Source organism: Mustela nivalis, assembly GCF_964662115.1.
Source record: "Mustela nivalis genome assembly, chromosome: 3".
Lineage (NCBI taxonomy): Eukaryota > Metazoa > Chordata > Mammalia > Carnivora > Mustelidae > Mustela > Mustela nivalis.
In genome coordinates this window covers 32191846-32209048 of record NC_139022.1, presented here as the reverse complement: position 1 = coordinate 32209048, position 17203 = coordinate 32191846, and the positions used below count along the sequence as shown (strand labels likewise).

At 45.1% G+C, this 17203-nt stretch overlaps 1 protein-coding gene and 1 long non-coding RNA gene across 4 annotated transcripts in view; one reads left to right on the top strand and one right to left on the bottom strand.

Moving 5' to 3' along the window:
- Positions 1-17203, top strand: part of RUFY1 (RUN and FYVE domain containing 1) — a 68317-nt gene that overhangs the window by 2724 nt on the left and 48390 nt on the right. For all 3 annotated transcript variants that reach the window (XM_082723566.1, XM_082723567.1, XM_082723565.1), the window contains exons 2-5: positions 8037-8210; positions 10672-10789; positions 14551-14652; positions 16502-16625. In XM_082723566.1, the coding sequence (XP_082579692.1) occupies positions 8037-8210; positions 10672-10789; positions 14551-14652; positions 16502-16625 (518 nt within the window). The remainder of the gene's footprint in view (positions 1-8036; positions 8211-10671; positions 10790-14550; positions 14653-16501; positions 16626-17203) is intronic.
- Positions 975-3182, bottom strand: LOC309861132. Its single transcript, XR_014309777.1, has 2 exons — positions 1988-3182; positions 975-1760 (listed from the first exon to the last, which is right to left on the bottom strand). It is a non-coding gene; the product is annotated as an uncharacterized lncRNA (long non-coding RNA).

Sequence of the window (17203 nt, the reverse complement as noted above, 5' to 3'; positions counted from 1 at the left end):
CACCAAAAGGCTACTCAAAACTAAAACTCAGATTTATCAAGAATCTCCTTACTCCTCTATAATTGAGAACCCAACAACAACAACAAAAAAAAACCCTATGGCCCACTCCCCATCCTGTGTGTACTCACTCTCTGTACCTCTATATATAGAGGTGACAACAAGCTGTGAGCTGCTTGTGTCTGGTCATTGCATCTTATATAATTTTCTTCTTTTAAAGACTTTATTAATTTATTTGCGAGAGAGAAAGAGTGAACATGAGAGGGGAGAAGGTCAGAGGAAGAAGCAGACTCCCTGTGGAGCTGGGAGCCCAACTCAGGACTTGATACCGGGACTTCAGGATCATGACCCGAACCGAAGGCAGCAGGTCAATCAACTGAGCCACCAAGATGCTCCTGGTCGTTGTAGATGCTGCACAGTGTAAAAGCATTAAAGCAAATTTTGGGACACCTAGGCAGCTCAGATGGCTAAGTGTCTGCTTTTGGCTCAGGTCATGATCCCAGGGTCCTGGGATCGAGACCCGCATCAGGCTTCCTGCTCCTCGGAGAGCCTGCTTCTCCCTCTGCCTGCTGCTCCCCTTGCTCAGCATACTCTCTCTCTATCTGACAAATAAATAAAATCTTTTTAAAAAATAACATTAAAAAAAAAAAGCAATTTTATTTTATTTATTTATTTATTTTTAGCTAGTGAGCAGGCTTTACATAGAAATCCAGACGTCCAGCTTCTGAAAACTCTGCATTGGACACTGTTGACCAGCATTCCTCTCACCAGAGGGTGATACTTAGCAGGGTTGCTCCCTGGATATTCATAGGGCCCTGGTACCCTCCAGCTCATCTTCCCACAATAGCCCTCATTTCTGTTCCAGGCCTGGCCCCTGCACAACAGTCAAGATTGAGATCCCTGGATAGACCATTTGTTTGGCAATTTAGGAAGTATAGAACTTGGTGCTGTCCTGTGTGTGTTCTGATGTGCTGGGCTTTTTTTTTTTTTTTAGATCTTGTTTATTTGAGAGAGAGATGTGAGAGAGAGCGCAAGTGGGGAGGAGAGGGAGAAGCAGGTTCCCCGCTGATCAGGGAGCCTGATGCGGGACTCAATCCCACGACCCCGGGATCTTGACCTAAGCCGAAGGCAGACGCTTAATGACTATGTCACCTAGGTGCCCCATGCTGAACTATTATTAATGAAGCTTAGAGAGGTGAATAGCTTGGCCAAAGTCACAAAGCCAGTAAACTTGAGAGATGGAATGGCTCAAAGATCCATTCCATAGCTCTCTAAATTGAGCATGGATGGGAACAGGTGAGTCGTGGAGCAGAGGGATGTGTGGGATGACTGCAGAACACAGCCATGTACCCAGGAACGGTGATAGTGATGTGGGGAACAAAGAAAAATTAAATTTCCTTCCTACCTGAAGCCCATAGACAAGTCCTTGAAACAGGCCCAGTGACGTTCTTCTAGGAACTCTGCTGTCTCAATGTTGATACTCTGCTAAGGACAAAAGACCGTCTTAACCCAACCCCCTGTCCTGTAAGTCTACTTTATAATACAAAAATTCCTTTGGAAGCTTCGTTTATGTCCACCCGCTCCCCACCCCCACCCAAGATACATGTTGGCAATCATCCCCCCAAGCATATAGCCCATGATATACATCTGAAGGGTCTCATGACTAAGGTTTTATTAGATGGTAATAAATGACCTTTTCCCAAAAACAGCTAGCCCACTCAAGGTCCTGGAAACCTTGCTTCTAAAATTCCTTACAGGGGCGCCTGGGTGGCTCAGTGGTTTGGGCTGCTGCCTTTGGCTCGGGTCATGATCTCAGGGTCCTGGGATCGAGCCCCGCATCGGGCTCCCTGCTCCGCAGGAAGCCTGCTTCCCTCTCTCTCTCTCTCTGCTTGCCTCTCTGCCTACTTGTGATCTCCGTCTTTCAAATAAATAAATAAAATCTTTTAAAAAAATAAATAAATAAATAAATAAATAAAATAAAATTCCTTACAAACTTACACTATCCCTAATCCCCTCCCAACTTAAAAGTGTAGAAAACCCCAGTGCCCATGGGTCCTGTTCCCATGTTTTAATAAAACCACCATTTTGCATGAAAGATGGATCAGGAATTCTTTCCTGGCCATTGGCTCTGAACCCCAATGTCTTTCCTACATCAACAGAAGCCACTGCCACCTACTTCTGGTGACCTAAAACACTAGTCTTCATGTTTTTTGCTCACATAACCCCCTACAAGAAGTCATCAGCTTTTAAGGTTAACATATAAAATTCTTCATCATAATTTTAAAGTTTGTTTTCTGGTATACTGTAAATAATAGCTTTTTAAAATAAAAGCATTACATCATTTTTTAAGTGGTATATAAATACCTAAATGATTTGATAAGTACTACCATCCATCTTAAATATAAATAAGTTACTTGAAAACTTTACTTTTTTTTTTAAGATTTTATTTATTTGACAGACAGAGATCACAAGTACGCAGAGAGGCAGGCAGAGAGAGAGAGGAAGGGAAGCAGGCTCCCCGCCAAGCAGAGAGCCCGTTGCGGGGCTCCATGTGGAGCTCCATCCCAGGACCCTGGGATCATGACCTGAGCTGAAGGCAGAGGCTTTAACCCACTGAGCCAGCCAGGTGCCCCTGAAAACTTTACTTTTTTTTAAAAAAGATTTTTCTTTTGTGTAATCTCTACACCCAGCGTGCAACTCAAACCAAGCCCAAGATCCAGTCACATGCTCTACCAACTGAGCCGGCCAGGAGCCCCTGAAAACTCTACATTTTCCCTTTTACTCCTTAAAAAAAAAAGTAAAATTCAATAAACTTTTTTTGTAACTAAAGTTCTCTCTTATAAAAGTTTTCTTGTGGAATGAATTATCATTAAAATAAGAAATACAAAGTTGACATAAGGATATAACTTTTATACATAAATACTATAAACTTTTCTTGTTATTGTTTCTCTTAATGGGCTGCTTTGGTTGTTTCATTAGCATATATGCAGAGATGAACATATATGATTCACAGATAAAATATGATGGGACTCAGCATCAATTTTATTCCCATTTTTTGGTTTTTTTTTTCTTTTTAATTTTTTATTTTTTATAAACATATATTTTTATCCCCCGGGGTACAGGTATGTGAATCATCAGGTTTACACACTTCACAGCACTCACCATAGCACAATACCCTCCCCAATGTCCATAACCCCACCCTCCTTCTCCCGACCCCCCTCCCCCCAGCAACCCTCAGTTTGTTTTGTGAGATTAAGAGTCACTTATGGTTTGTCTCTCTCCCAATCCCATCTTGTTTCATTTATTCTTCTCCTACCCCCTTATAAACTTTTTTAAGGAGTAACCCCCCATGTTGCATCTCCACTTCCTCATATCAGGGAGATCATATGATAGTTGTCTTTCTCTGCTTGACTTATTTCGCTAAGCATGATACCCTCTAATTCCATCCACGTTGTTGCAAATGGCAAGATTTCATTTCTTTTGATGGCTGCATAGTATTCCATTGTGTATATACACACATCTTTATCCATTCATCTGTTGGTGGACATCTAGGTTCTTTCCATAGTTTGGCTATTGTGGACATTGCTGCTATAAACATTCGGGTGCACATGCCCCTTTGGATCACTATATTTGTATCTTTACAAACACTTCGTTTGTATCCCTGATGCGGAGTGATGTTGAGCACTTTTTCATGTGTCTGTTGTCCATCTAGATGTCTTCTTCACAGAAATGTCCTCTTCCCATTTCTTGATTGGATTATTTGTTCTTTGGTGTTGAGTTTGATAAGCTCTTTATAGATTTTGGGTACTAGCCCTTATCTGATATGTCCTTTGCAAATATCTTCTCCCATTCTGTCAGTTGTCTTTTGGTTTTGTTAACTGTTTCCTTTGCTGTGCAAAAGCTTTTGATCTTGATAAAATCCCAATAGTTCATTTTTGTCCTTGCTTCCCTTGCCTTTGGCGATGTTCCTAGGAAGATGTTGCTGTGGCTGAGGTCGAAGAGGTTACTGCCTGTGTTCTCCTCAAGGATTTTGATGGATTCCTTTCTCACATTGAGGTCCTTCATCCATTTTGAGTCTATTTTCGTGTGTGGTGTAAGGAAATGGTCCAATTTCATTTTTCTGCATGTGGCTGTCCAATTTTCCCACAACTGGTTTTTTTTTTTTAATAGAGAACTCTGGTTCATATAAACAGGAAATAGAAATGGATAGTTTTGTTTTAGTAACGTTGTCAAGCTTTTGAATCCCTTCCAAGTTATATGCCCCAAGTCACATTGATCTATTGTCAAAAATTATTTTTTGTTCCTTTATTTTTGTTTAAAACAAATGAAAATCACCTGACTTTCAAAAAGATGCTACCCAATCATATTAAATTTCCCAGCCTCAAAATGTTCCCCCCAAAAAGCCTTTACCAAGACTTATCAAATGGAAATTATACTTGTAATTCTTTCAGTAGCTACCGTTTAACCCAGAACACTCAGAACAGTTGGCGACACGTGAATGTTGCTTATTTCATTATACCTTTGCCAACGCAGTATTTTTTGACAAAAGGATTTAGTTTATGTGTACTTCAAATCCATTTTCTTAAAAAACATGGAGCTGTAATTTATTAGAGCCCATCTAATTTATGGAACACATCCTTCAAGTTAATGGTGCATCTCAGGGAGGAGTATTGAGATGGGCTAATTGATTACATATATCTGTGGGAGAAAAAAGTGTTTAATTTTCTGAATTCAGGCTAGCCAGCAAAGAGCTAGAAACCGTCCTCCTCCCTCAAGACCAGCTTTCCTTAACTAAGTACAATAAAGCAACAAGAGGTTGGAAGGCTTTCATGTTTTGGGTGACTTGAATCATCAAAGGAGGCTTAATATCCACTTGGCTGTGTGGGACTCCCTGGACCCCAAGTGGGTGTGATGTGGTTTTGAGTAGCGTAGTTGGTGAGGCCTGGAGCTAACGGCCACGGAAGAATTCTTGAGACGACTTTGGTGCAAAAAAGGTGATTTTTCATGGGATAGGTCAGGTAGGCTGAAAGAGCTGCAGCACTGGGGCTGTGCGGAGTGGCTTGAAACTTATGTGGGGGGGGGGGGGAGGACAAAGGGAGGTGTCCAAAAGGACTTCCATATGCTAAAGAAGACTCGGGATACTGCAGGCCTTGCTATTGTCAAACTAAGGTTGCTTTTCCCTCTAGGAAAGCATTGGTGTTGAGACAGTTGGGAGTTTCCCGAGGAGTATTAGACTGTGCCTGCCTCTAGTGTTTGTCAGTGGGGCTATGGGTAATGAGGAAATTTAATTTTATTTACATTCCCTTTTGCCTTTGTTTCCCACATTGCCACGGAGGAGAGGGTGATGTTAGGGCTCCAGGAAATTGAGTCTTTGGGTCTCTGGATATTAGGCTGTTAGTAACAGGATGCTTTTGTCTTGTAAATCTCTAGGACAGTGGTAAACTGATCGACAAGACCCCTGTCCTATAAAGGACTGTGATCTTTATCAGTTAACCATTTGTTTTTCCCTTTCCTTAGTTTTAGGGCAGCCTGGAGTGTCGGGGAGGGTGGGTAGCCTGCTGGGGGCAGGGTATGAGCTTGTGTCCTGTCCTCAGCATGCCTTCTGCTCATCAAGAGGAAGATGTGGGATAGGGAGTGAATCTGTAACCAGGCCGCAGGAATGCAAGAACACCTTGGGGGGCGGGGGGGGGGGGGGGGGGGTCCCAAACAGACCAGGTTCAGCCATTGGCGGAGAGAGGAGGGGTGGTGAGCGAAGAAACGAATTTACTGCAGTGAGGGGGAGTAGCATCTCAAAGGTGGGCTACAAAGTGCTGAAAATATATTTCTGTAAGGAAAATGTGGGGGCAGAGGTCGGTGAGTACAGGCCGGTGGGCAGTAAAGGCCGCGTCCATCCTTGTCTTGGGGTCAGTCACACACGAAGTCTTTCTGGCTCAGAACAGTCCATATGGTAGTTTGGTTCCCATCAGGGGACGCCTGGCCCGCAGACTCTTGCGGGGACGTAAGAGATAAGCAGGAAGGAACTTAATTAGAAAGTACAGAATGAAGTGAAAATAGAGTTGGTTGAAACCCTGTTTCAGAGGGTGAAACATCGGGGGCTGGAAACGCATCTCCCGCAAACATTTGGGCTTGCAGGGCGCTGCGAAATCCTGGCTCCGCATGATCCTGGCTCTGCATTCCGAGGAGCGGAGCGGTGGTTTGCAGACCTAGGCGTGGTGGCTTCTTGAGCAGTCAATCTTTGCAGATTGCAGGTCTTTATTGGTCCGTTTAGGGTTTCTCCCTCCTCGTGATGAGGCTTTTACAATTTTTCTTTTCTATGCCGATCTCCCGCTCATTAATGCTTTCAAATTTATACATTTAATATATAGGATTCTCTCTAAATTTAAAAATAATTATACCGCCCCCACCCCTTTTTTTTTTTTTAAGATTTTATTTATTTATCTGACAGAGAGAAATCACAAGTAGATGGAGAGGCAGGCAGAGAGAGAGAGGGAAGCAGGCTCCCTGCCGAGCAGAGAGCCCGATGCGGGACTCGATCCCAGGACCCTGAGATCATGACCTGAGCGGAAGGCAGCGGCTTAACCCACTGAGCCACCCAGGCACCCCCGCCCCCACCCCTTTAATCAACCCATTTTCCTCTGATGAAATGTTCCCACCAACTTTTCTTTCCCAGTAGCTGTCTTTGTGGGTGTCTGAGATTTTTTAGAATTTTTAGTCCCAGGCTGTCTCAGGTCTCAGTAATATTTACTTAATACCTTTATTATCAGTTCACCATAATACATTACTTCTCGATTCAGCTCTCCATGTGTGCCCTCTTTTTTTTTTTAATTTTATTTTTTATAAACATATATTTTTATCCCCAGGGGTACAGGTCTGTGAATCGCCACACTTCACAGCACTCACCAAAGCACATACCCTCCCCAATGTCCATTACCCCACCCCCCTTCTCCTAACCCCCCCTCCCCCCATGTGTGCCCTCTTTTAAACTATCGTTATGGTTGTATTAATCAATGACCGTGAAATCAAACAGCTGTAAGCAAAGGATTAGTATCAATATTAATTTATACAAAATATACAGATCACAAGGATTCACAGAATCCAAGGAGACAATAAACATGAAAAGCCACTACGATCCCCACCCCACCACCATCACCATCTGGCCGGCCGATGTTTCAGACTAGATGTTGGGCAGGTGCGGAGGGGCGTGCGTGGGGTGGTTTTTTCTCCCAGGACGCGGTTAATCGCGTGGAGTATGCATTTTTAATTTCTAGGCTGGCAGCTTTCTGGCATGAGGGGGACACGTGGCAAACATTTGTCATGGGTATCTGATGCCGACGGCCCACCCACAAACGTTTTACTCTCAAAACCAAGACAGCGTTAATAGGATTGAAATGGAAACGTAGCTGAGTTCTGATTGTAGCGGTTTCACATACCACAAAAAAGCGTCGAACTCGTATTGCCCACCCACTGTGGGCTAAAGCTAGGCAGTGAGAATTTGAGTTTGGAGCTCAGGGGCAGAGGCTTTCCCAAACGCACTTGGGTTGACACCGTCGGACAAAGGAACAAGCTCAGAGAGCCGTCTAGGGAGGCTCGGGACAAGGCCACCCGCGCCGAGAACGCAAAATGGCGCCCGTGAGCTTCGTGGGCGTGGCCTCTGACTGAGTCCGTCCAATCGGAATGTCCAGGGGAGGATCACTTGGGGGCGGGGCTTCCTGGAGTATGCCCCCTTCCATTGGTCGAAAAGGTGTGGAAAACGCCAATCGCGACGAGTCTTAGTAGAGCCGTCGCCCTGGCAACGCGCGGAGCCGCCTGGGAGAGGTCTCCCGAGACTGACCCGCGGCTCAGGCTGCTCAGGTGCACTGGTGCAGCCGTGACCTCCTGGGTTCAAAGGCCGGTTGACTACGAAGTCCATTTATCCGTCCAACCACACGTCCGCGCTCGGAGCTGATCGCCTGGCCCCGCGCCAGGCGGATCTTCCAGCCTCCTCACCCTGGACCACCCTCAGTCCACTGACCAGGCTGTCCCTGTTTGTGCCCCCACAGCTTCCAGGTGCCAGATGATGGAGGAGCGTGCCAACTTGATGCACATGATGAAACTCAGCGTCAAAGTCTTGCTGCAGTCCGCCCTGAGCCTGGGCCGCAGCCTGGATGCGGACCATGCCCCCCTGCAGCAGTTCTTCGTAGTGATGGAGCACTGCCTCAAACACGGGCTGAAAGGTGAGCTTGAGGGGGCCTTCGGGGCGGGGGAGTTCGGGCCAGCTGTTTGCTCCGCATGTATTCATCAGTGCCGAGCCTTGTTCTGGGTGCTGGAGTAACGGCGGGGTCAAAACAGACTCGGGAGGGGGGGGTCCCAGCACGCCAGACCCGACCCGGAGAGCGGCACTGGCCAGGGGAAATGCCACGCAAGGTACTTGTGCAAATTTTAGTGTTTTGATAGCCACGTTAAAAAAAAAAAAAAAAAAAGGACGGGGCGCTTGGATGGCTCAGTGGGTTAAAGCCTCTGACTTCTGCTCAGGTCATGATCTCAGGGTCCTGGGATTGAGCTCCACATCGGGGAGCTCTCTCTCTGCCTGCCTCTCTGCCTACTTGTGACCTCTGTCTACTTGTGATCTCTGTCTGTCAAATAAATAAATAAAAATCTTTGTTAAATAAAAAATAAAATAAATAAATAAATAAATAAAGGAAAAGGAAACAGGTGAAATAAAATTTTAGAACACATTTTATTGACCCCAGTATATCTAAAATATTATGATTTTTAACAAAGTCAGTGATTAAAATCCTTATTGATGAAGTATTTTACATTTTTCTTTATTCTACTAAGGCTTAAAAACCCACCAGGTGTTTTATACCACATCTCAGTTGCACTGGCTATATTTCAGGTGCTTAAGAGCACACAGTACTGGCAGAACCCAACGTAGGGCTGGCTCTCATGACGCTAAGATCATGACCTGAACAGAAACCAAGAGTCAAATGCCTAAGTGACTAAGAGAGAGATCACAAGCAGGCAGAGAGGCAGGCAGAGAGAGAGAGAGAGAAGGAAGCAGGCTCCCTGCCGAGCAGAGAGCCCAACATGGGACTTGATCCCAGGACCCCGAGATCATGACCTGAGCCGAAGGCAGCAGCTTAACCCACTGAGCCACCCAGGCGCCCCCTTATTGGCTTTCTTTACTGATATAGTTGGATTCTCTTCTCTTTATTCTTTGCATATCCATATTGGTTTTCTTATTTGTGGTTACCATTAGGTTTGTGTATAACATCTTTTGCATATAGCAGTCTTTTTTAAGTTGATGGTCACATAAATTTGAATCCATTCTTTACTTTCCTCCTGCAAAAAAAAAAAAAAAGAGCACACAGTACTCAGTGACTCTAGGGGACCGCACAGGTCTAGGGGACCAGACAGACGATGAACGCAGAAATGAAATTACAAAACGCCACAAATTCAAGGAAGCAGCAAGCGTTTCAGCTAGAGTGAGAGGTGAGGTCTTACTGGGGAGGTGAACTGTGAGCTGAGACCTAAAGGAGAAAGAGTTAGCTGTGCCAAGATTTGGGGCAAGAGCATTCCTTAGTGGGGGAAGAAACAGATAGGCAGAAGCCCCGGGTGAGACGAGGATTGGTTTGAGGAAGATGCCAGTGGGCTCAGAGTGAGAATGGGAGGAGATGAGGTCAGGGAAATAGATTGGGGGACAGGAGAAGGTTGGGTCATAGCCTTTGGCAGGTCATGTGAGGAGGTGGATTGTGTTGTAAGTGCATCTGGAGGATTTTAAGCAAAGTGAAAAATATGGCCTGACTTAACATTTTTAAGAGAACTTCCTTTTTTTTTTTTTTAAAGATTTAATTTGTTTGATAGCACAATTAGGAGCAGCAGCAGAGGGATAGGGAGAAACAGGCTCCCCTCTGAGCAGGGAGTTCGATACAGGGCTCGATCCCAGGACCCTGAGATCATGACCTGAGCTCAAGGCTGGCACTTAACCAACTGAGCTACCTTTAGAAGAACTTCTATGTGTGTGAAGAGATTGTGAGGAAGTGGAGAGTGACGAGGTATCCCTCTTAGGAGCAAGGAGACCCATTAGCAGCTTATTGGCAGCAATTCAGATGAGGGATGCTGGTGATGATTTGAAATCCAGCATTGATGTTGACATCAGGTAGAAGGGAGAAAGGGGAAGGATTTCTACTGTGTATATATATATATATCGTATATGTGTGTATAAATTTGCTTGTTTTTTTTTTTTATAAAGATTTTATTTATTCATTTGACAGAGAGAAATCACAAGTAGATGGAGAGGCAGGCAGAGAGAGAGAGAGGGAAGCAGGCTCCCTGCTGAGCAGAGAGCCCGATGCGGGACTCGATCCCAGGAGCCCGAGATCATGACCTGAGCCGAAGGCAGCGGCTTAACCCACTGAGCCACCCAGGCGCCCCTAAATTTGCTTGTTTGTTTGATTTCATGGGCAATAAATACTTAGAGTAAGCATATATAGTCAGGGTATCACAGAAACCCTGTCACCGGAGGAAGGGAGAGCTCATTTGTTACCTGACATCTCTGAGTCCCCAGGACTAAATCGGGGTTAAGCAGTGGAGCTGTGTTGCATTGTCCATTTGGCTTTTGGGAGAGAAACTGTGGGCGCCTGAGGACATTTTGCAACCCGCTCTTGTGAATAACACTTTTGTTTTCCCTTTTAGTTAAGAAGAGCTTTATTGGTCAAAATAAATCTTTCTTCGGTCCTTTGGAGCTGGTGGAGAAACTTTGCCCAGAAGCATCGGATATAGCCACTAGCGTCAGAAACCTGCCAGAATTAAAGTGAGTGAGAAGTAGCTAACACTGATTTAATGTTTATTTGTTTTTTCTTTTTTTTTTTTTTTTAAGATTTTATTTGTTATTTATTTGACAGACAGAGATCACAAGTAGGCAGAGAGGCAGGCAAAGAGAGAGGAAGGGAAGCAGGCTTGCTGCCAAGCAGAGAGCCCGATGCGGGGCTCGATCCCAGGACCCTGGAATCATGACCCGAAGGCAGAGGCTTTAACCCACTGAGCCATCCAGGTGCCCTGATTTAATGTTTTTTTTTTTAAAAAAAAAAAAGCCAGCTCCCTCATATTTACCCATTTCTCAATTCCTTGCTGCTAAAACTTTTTCTAATTTAGAACAAATAGTAATATGAGCCACACTCCATTTAAACTTTAGTCTCAGCTCTGCTACTCATTATCCTCAAGATGTTGAGCAAGATTTGTTCCTCCCTAAGCCTCAGTTTCCTTATCTTTAAGATGGGGACTGTGATTCCTGTAGGTCACACTTAGGTCATGTAGTTTGAAAAGGTGTTATGAGGCAGCTGGCTGGCTCAGTTAGGAGAACACGCGACTCTTGATCTCAGGTCATGAATTCAAGCCCCCATGTTAGGCATAGAGATTACCTTAAAAGAGAGAGAGGGAGAAAAGATACTGTTACCTGAGAAGCAGTTACAAAAGTAAAAGGGTCATCATCAGGCCCCTGGAATCTGAGTTTTGGATGCATCTGGGCGGTTTTCAGAATATAGTTCAGGCCAGATTTTAGCTTCTGGGATATGGGACATTTGTGAAAAGGTGAGACAAATCATTTACCATATCGGAGTTCGCCCTTGGGATCCCCATGCATAGGCTCAAAATTTAAAAACTTGACAGAATAAAAACAAGGCATCATCATGAAGTTGACATTTAAAAGGGGACCTAGAGATCCCTAGGCCCATTCAAATGAGCACTGTGCAGTCTCCTGCAGGGGGATACCACTGTCCAGCCTCAGATGCTTCTCCTGGGGAGGCAGCCTGTTCTGTTTTCAGATAATAATCTCCAGCATTTACCAGGGGCCTGCCATGTCCCAGGCATTGTGCTAAGGACATTTCAGGATCTCTTTGAATTCCTCACAACAAAGCCTCTAGGAAAGCTGTTAAGCACGGTTGAGCAGCTAAGTAACCTGCCCAAGGCTCCTTGGCAAGTGAGTGGTGGAGCCACGAAGAGAACACAGGTCTGTGGGATTCTGGAAGCCTCTAAGTCCCATTGACTTCCATTGCTGCAGAGCCCCGTGCGGTCTTCTCAAGGTGAAATTGAAGCCTCAGTCCCTGTCCCTAATTCAGCCCTTGAGCCTAGCCCACAGAAGATGAAAGCCTTTTGCACCATGACAACTTTCAGATACTATTTGATGAGCTCTCAGGCGCTTTCCACTTCTGCCTTGTTTCAGCAGCTCCTTCTGTGGTCCTCCTGCCCACCCCTTCCATCCAGCTCCCTCCTTCTGAGTGAGGCCGGGGCAGGGGGGCGGGGGGGGGGGTGGTTGATGGAGTCCCGCTGCGGAGTCCCAGTGCGTTCAGATTGCCAGACCGGGGCTGTCCCTTCTCCCACACTCAGACCTCTGTTTCCAGTTCAGCATGAGAGGCAGGTTTGAAATCTTGTATTTTTTTTTTTTAAAGATTTTTTTAATTTATTTATTTGACAGAGAGAAATCACAAGTAGATGGAGAGGCAGGCAGAGAGAGAGAGAGAAGCAGGCTCCCTGCTGAGCAGAGAGCCCGATGCGGGACTCGATCCCAGGACCCTGAGATCATGACCTGAGCCGAAGGCAGCGGCTTAACCCACTGAGCCACCCAGGCGCCCCTGAAGTCTTGTATTAACAAAGAGCTCACTGTCTGCCAAACCCACTACCTCTGTTCCCTTCTTAACTCTTTGGCTATAAAGAGGTGACAGGCTGTCCGAAATCCTCCCCTGTCTTCCCGAGACGGAAAAACACAATAGTTCCCTTCTCTTGATGCCTCCAGAGAAGTAGCCTCACCAGGGGCGGTGTTGGGAAGGACTTTTCTTTTTTCCTATTTCATTAAATAGTTTAAAAAGTTCTAAAATTTGGGGGGTGGAAGCGTAGTTTGAAACTTGGCAGGGTGTGTTTGTATCCTGAGGAATCTCCCTCAAGTTCAGTTTCCCCTAATTGAAATGAAAATATCTTACATAGTATGACCCCGTCACCCAAGGTTTTTCACTGTTTTCAAGTCATGGGTGGTGTTTATTTGTTTGTTGTTGTTTTAAGATTTTTATTTATTTATTTGAGAGAGAGCACCAGTTGGGGAAGGTGGAGGGGGAGGCAGAGGACAAACACACCCCCTCTGAGCAGGGAGCCCAACGCGGGGCTGGATCCGAGGACCCTGGGACCATGACCCGAGCCGAAGGCAGGCACTTAATCGACTGAGCCACCCATGTGTCCCCACAACATCATTTTTGAAATGGCCACATAGCATTCCTTTATGGAGCTCATCTTCTTAACTCCCCTTTGGGCCTTGTGCTTTTCTTCAGTTTTTCATTATCTGAGGAGTGTGGCAGACTTTATCCACACATACATTTTTATGTGCATTCTGAATTATTTCCTTACCACACATTCTTAGATCTCGAGTTTTGATACCCTGATCAAATCACTGGCTGGAAGTGTGGTGCATCATCATTGCCAACAGTCAGTATCTTTTTTTTCTTTACTTCCTTTCCTTTTTACTCCAATTTAAGCTCATTTATTTGGGAGTGGGGAGGCGAGGACTTCAAAGCCTTTTGTACTGATGGAGTTGGATTAACCCTTACGGGCCTGACTCCTGGAAGCGGCCCCCATAGCTCTCTTTGGTGCAGACACTGATTACAGGAGCACCTCGACTACTTTCTCGGAGGTCACAGATGCTGTCACTCTGCCTGGAACAGAATCTTTCTTTCCTCAAGCAGTGTTAGGTCCACAGCTGGGAGGCTTTTGGGTTTCTTCTGATGCTTAGAGCAGGCCTTTCCCAAATTACCTCTTTGAGACTGGCTACACAACAGCATGAACATACTAAATGCTAGTGAAGTGTACATGTAAGAAGGTGAATTTTTATGTTCTGTGTATTTTGCCACAATTAAAAATAAAGTTTCACCTTTGAGCTAATGCCTAGGGACGTGAGACTTCAACACATCAACAAACACTATGTTCCAAATATTAATTTTTTTTAAGATTTTATTTATTTATTTGACAGAGACACACAGTGAGAGAGGGAACACAAGCAGAGGGAATGGGAGAGGGAGAAGCAGGCTTCCCAGCAGAGCAGGGAGCCCAATGCAGGGCTCGATTCTAGGACCCCGGGATCATGACCTGAGCTGAAGGTAGACGCTTAACAACCGAGCCACCCAGGCACCCCTATATATTAATCTTTTGAAGAAATGTTTATGCAATATACTAATCAGCTATTTCCTGGCCCCATGTGAAATTTTATGAATCTGTGCCATGTTTTATCTAATTGTATTTATTCCAGAAATCGGATTTTTTTTGTGGCTTGAGAGTTTTTTTCTCTCCTCAAAACAAACCAGAAATACATGTCCGTGATACAAAATTCGAACTGTACCCAGAGGTTTGCAGAAAGCTATTTTCTGGGCCTTCCCAGACTTTGCTGCATCTGGGCCCCAAAGCTGCTATTCCCACGGTCTTCCCTGTGTTCACATGCACGGACATGCGGGAATACATGTCTCTCTTCAGCTAAATTGGGGACTTGGGGGTTTTTGATGTCATGCTTTAACAGTTTGCTGCTTCACTGAATTCCAGGACGGCTGTGGGAAGAGGCAGAGCCTGGCTGTATCTTGCACTCATGCAGAAGAAACTGGCAGATTATCTGAAAGTGCTCATAGACAATAAACATCTTTTAAGGTATTTTACCTCCTGTCTTTGCTTGTCTTTTGCTCTGTAAATACTTAGAACATCGTTCTGGAAATAATTTGGAATTAAAACAGGAGTATATGATGTACACCGCTTTTATTTGAGTTATTGTTCATCATAAACATCCTGTGGCTTGGTTTTAGGGTTTTTCTTTTTAAGATTTTAATTGTAATTTTTTTATTTTTTAAGATTTTTAAAAAGATTTTATTAATTTATTTGACAGGGAGAGACACAGCAAGAGGAAACATAAGCAGGGGGAGTGGGAGCAGGTTGCCTGCTAAGTAGGGATCCCTGACGCAGGGCTGGATCCCAGGACACTGGAAGCATGATCTGAGCTGAAGGCAGACGCTTAATGACTAAGCCACCAGGTGTCCCCTGTGGCTTAGTTTTTAAAGAGTATTTCATTTTTTGAACTTGGGTATCTGAAAGTCATTTTGAATGAAGATTCCTACTGCTTTTCATTTGGAAAAGCCTTTTCAAAGATAATTCTTCAGAAATACCTAAGATTAAGAAGCAGGCAACCCACTCTATTAAACTTAAATGATACGGTATGTATTAGATTTATTGATAATAGGGGGAAAATGCTTTTAAAACTAGAGGCAGTGGACAATTTTAAAGTATAAAAACCTGCCTTTTATAAGAGAGAATACCTTTGTTACCTATTTTAGGATTCCATATCATCTTATAAAATTTTCTATCTCTTAGCATCAATAACAACTAACTGGCTGTCCCTGAAATTGATGACTGGTTCATTTTTGATACTCACATGTAAGCACAAATAATCCTCACAAAGGAATTTTTTCCTAGAACCTGGGAATTTGGAAGGGGAGACTCTCCCTAGAGTTAGCGTTTTTTGTCTGACTGAGTTGAAAAGTATGGCCTGCCACTCAGAATTTTTCATTGTTTGTAAGTCATGGCTTATTGCACATATCTTTACATGATAAATAGGGATTTCAAATACTTCATGTACTTTGTGCTTTCAGTACAATTACACTGAGTAACTTTGAGGTGCAGATTTTGTTCTGATGAACTAACTTTTTTTAATTGAAGTAGAGTTGATACATAATGTTAAGGTAGTTTCAGGCATGCAACAGAGTGATTCCACAAGTCTACACTATTGTGTTGTGCTCACAAGTGCGCTACCATCTGTCGCCACACAAAGTTCTGACAGTACCATTGGCTGTATTCCCCGTTCTGTACCTTTCATCTGCATGACTTCATACCCTAATTCTTAAGTCACTGAGTTCTCGTGCGTACACACACACACACACACACACACACACAGTGGGTAAATGAGCACATCCTTGGTGACCAGGAGCAGTAGTAGATGGGGAATGGAGTCCCCCTGCAAAGGGCGGAGGCGACTGGGAGGTAAGGAAGTAAACGAGCCAGTGTGGCTCCGTGGGACACAGGGAAGAAGGAGGGGTTTTATTCTTGGAAGTGAGGGGCTGTGGGATTCCCGCTTCCTGCTGGCATAGTAGTACACTGCAGTGTGGAAGAAGGCGCCAGTGGGGACAGGCAGGGCAGAGTGATGGTTAGAAGCACGGGAGCCAAGAGGAGATAGGGGGGATGAGGTCCGGGGTCCAGACAGAGGAGTCAGCCTTGGACTAGAGGCGGGAGGAGCGCATCCTCAACCACAGGAAGAAAAGAGGGGCCAGAGAAAAAAGAGCAGCACTTGAAGCGGGGACAAGAAGTGGCACCAGAGAGTTGCTGGGTACCTGGTGAAGCTGGCAGCCTGGCCCATCCACTGAGGGGTGAAAGGGGAGGGCGGGTCGGGGAGAAGGGGTGGTGAACCTCCCTTCCTGACCAGCCGGCCGCCTGTTTTGTCAATCTGTTGCAGTGAGTTCTATGAGCCCGAAGCATTAATGATGGAGGAAGAAGGGATGGTGATTGTCGGTCTGCTGGTGGGACTCAATGTTCTTGATGCCAATCTCTGCTTGAAAGGAGAAGACTTGGATTCTCAGGTAGGATGGGAGTCTTGGCTCTTGGTGGAATTCCTTCTCTGGGCCTGGGATTTTACACAGGTCTGTGTATGCATGGCCAACCTTCTTGGGGGCAGATGGCAGAGGGTGTTTGCTCCAGGGCTGTGCCGGGTGTTGTGCTGGGGTGGGGTCTGGGCCAGGGCACAGAGACCTACTAAGTTAGAGGCCAGCCTCAGTTTTCAGGCCATTCATACCATGCTAACGGCCATGCTTTTGTCCCTGGAGCTTTGAGAAGCTGTTAGAGGTTTTTAAGCAGTGTGCCGGCATAATCAGGCCCGGGTTTGAAAAAGAGCAATCTATGGGGCGCCTGGGTGGCTCAGTGGGTTAAGCCGCTGCCTTCGGCTCAGGTCATGATCTCGGGGTCCTGGGATCGAGTCCCATGTCGGGCTCTCTGCTCAGCGGGGAGCCTGCTTCTCTCTCTCTCTGCCTGCCTCTCTGTCTACTTGTGATCTCTCTGTCAAATAAATAAATAAATAAATCTTTAAAAAAAAATAAAATAAAGTAAAAAGAGCAATCTAGCAACAATCCAGGAGATGAATTAGACATGGCCAAGAGTGGAG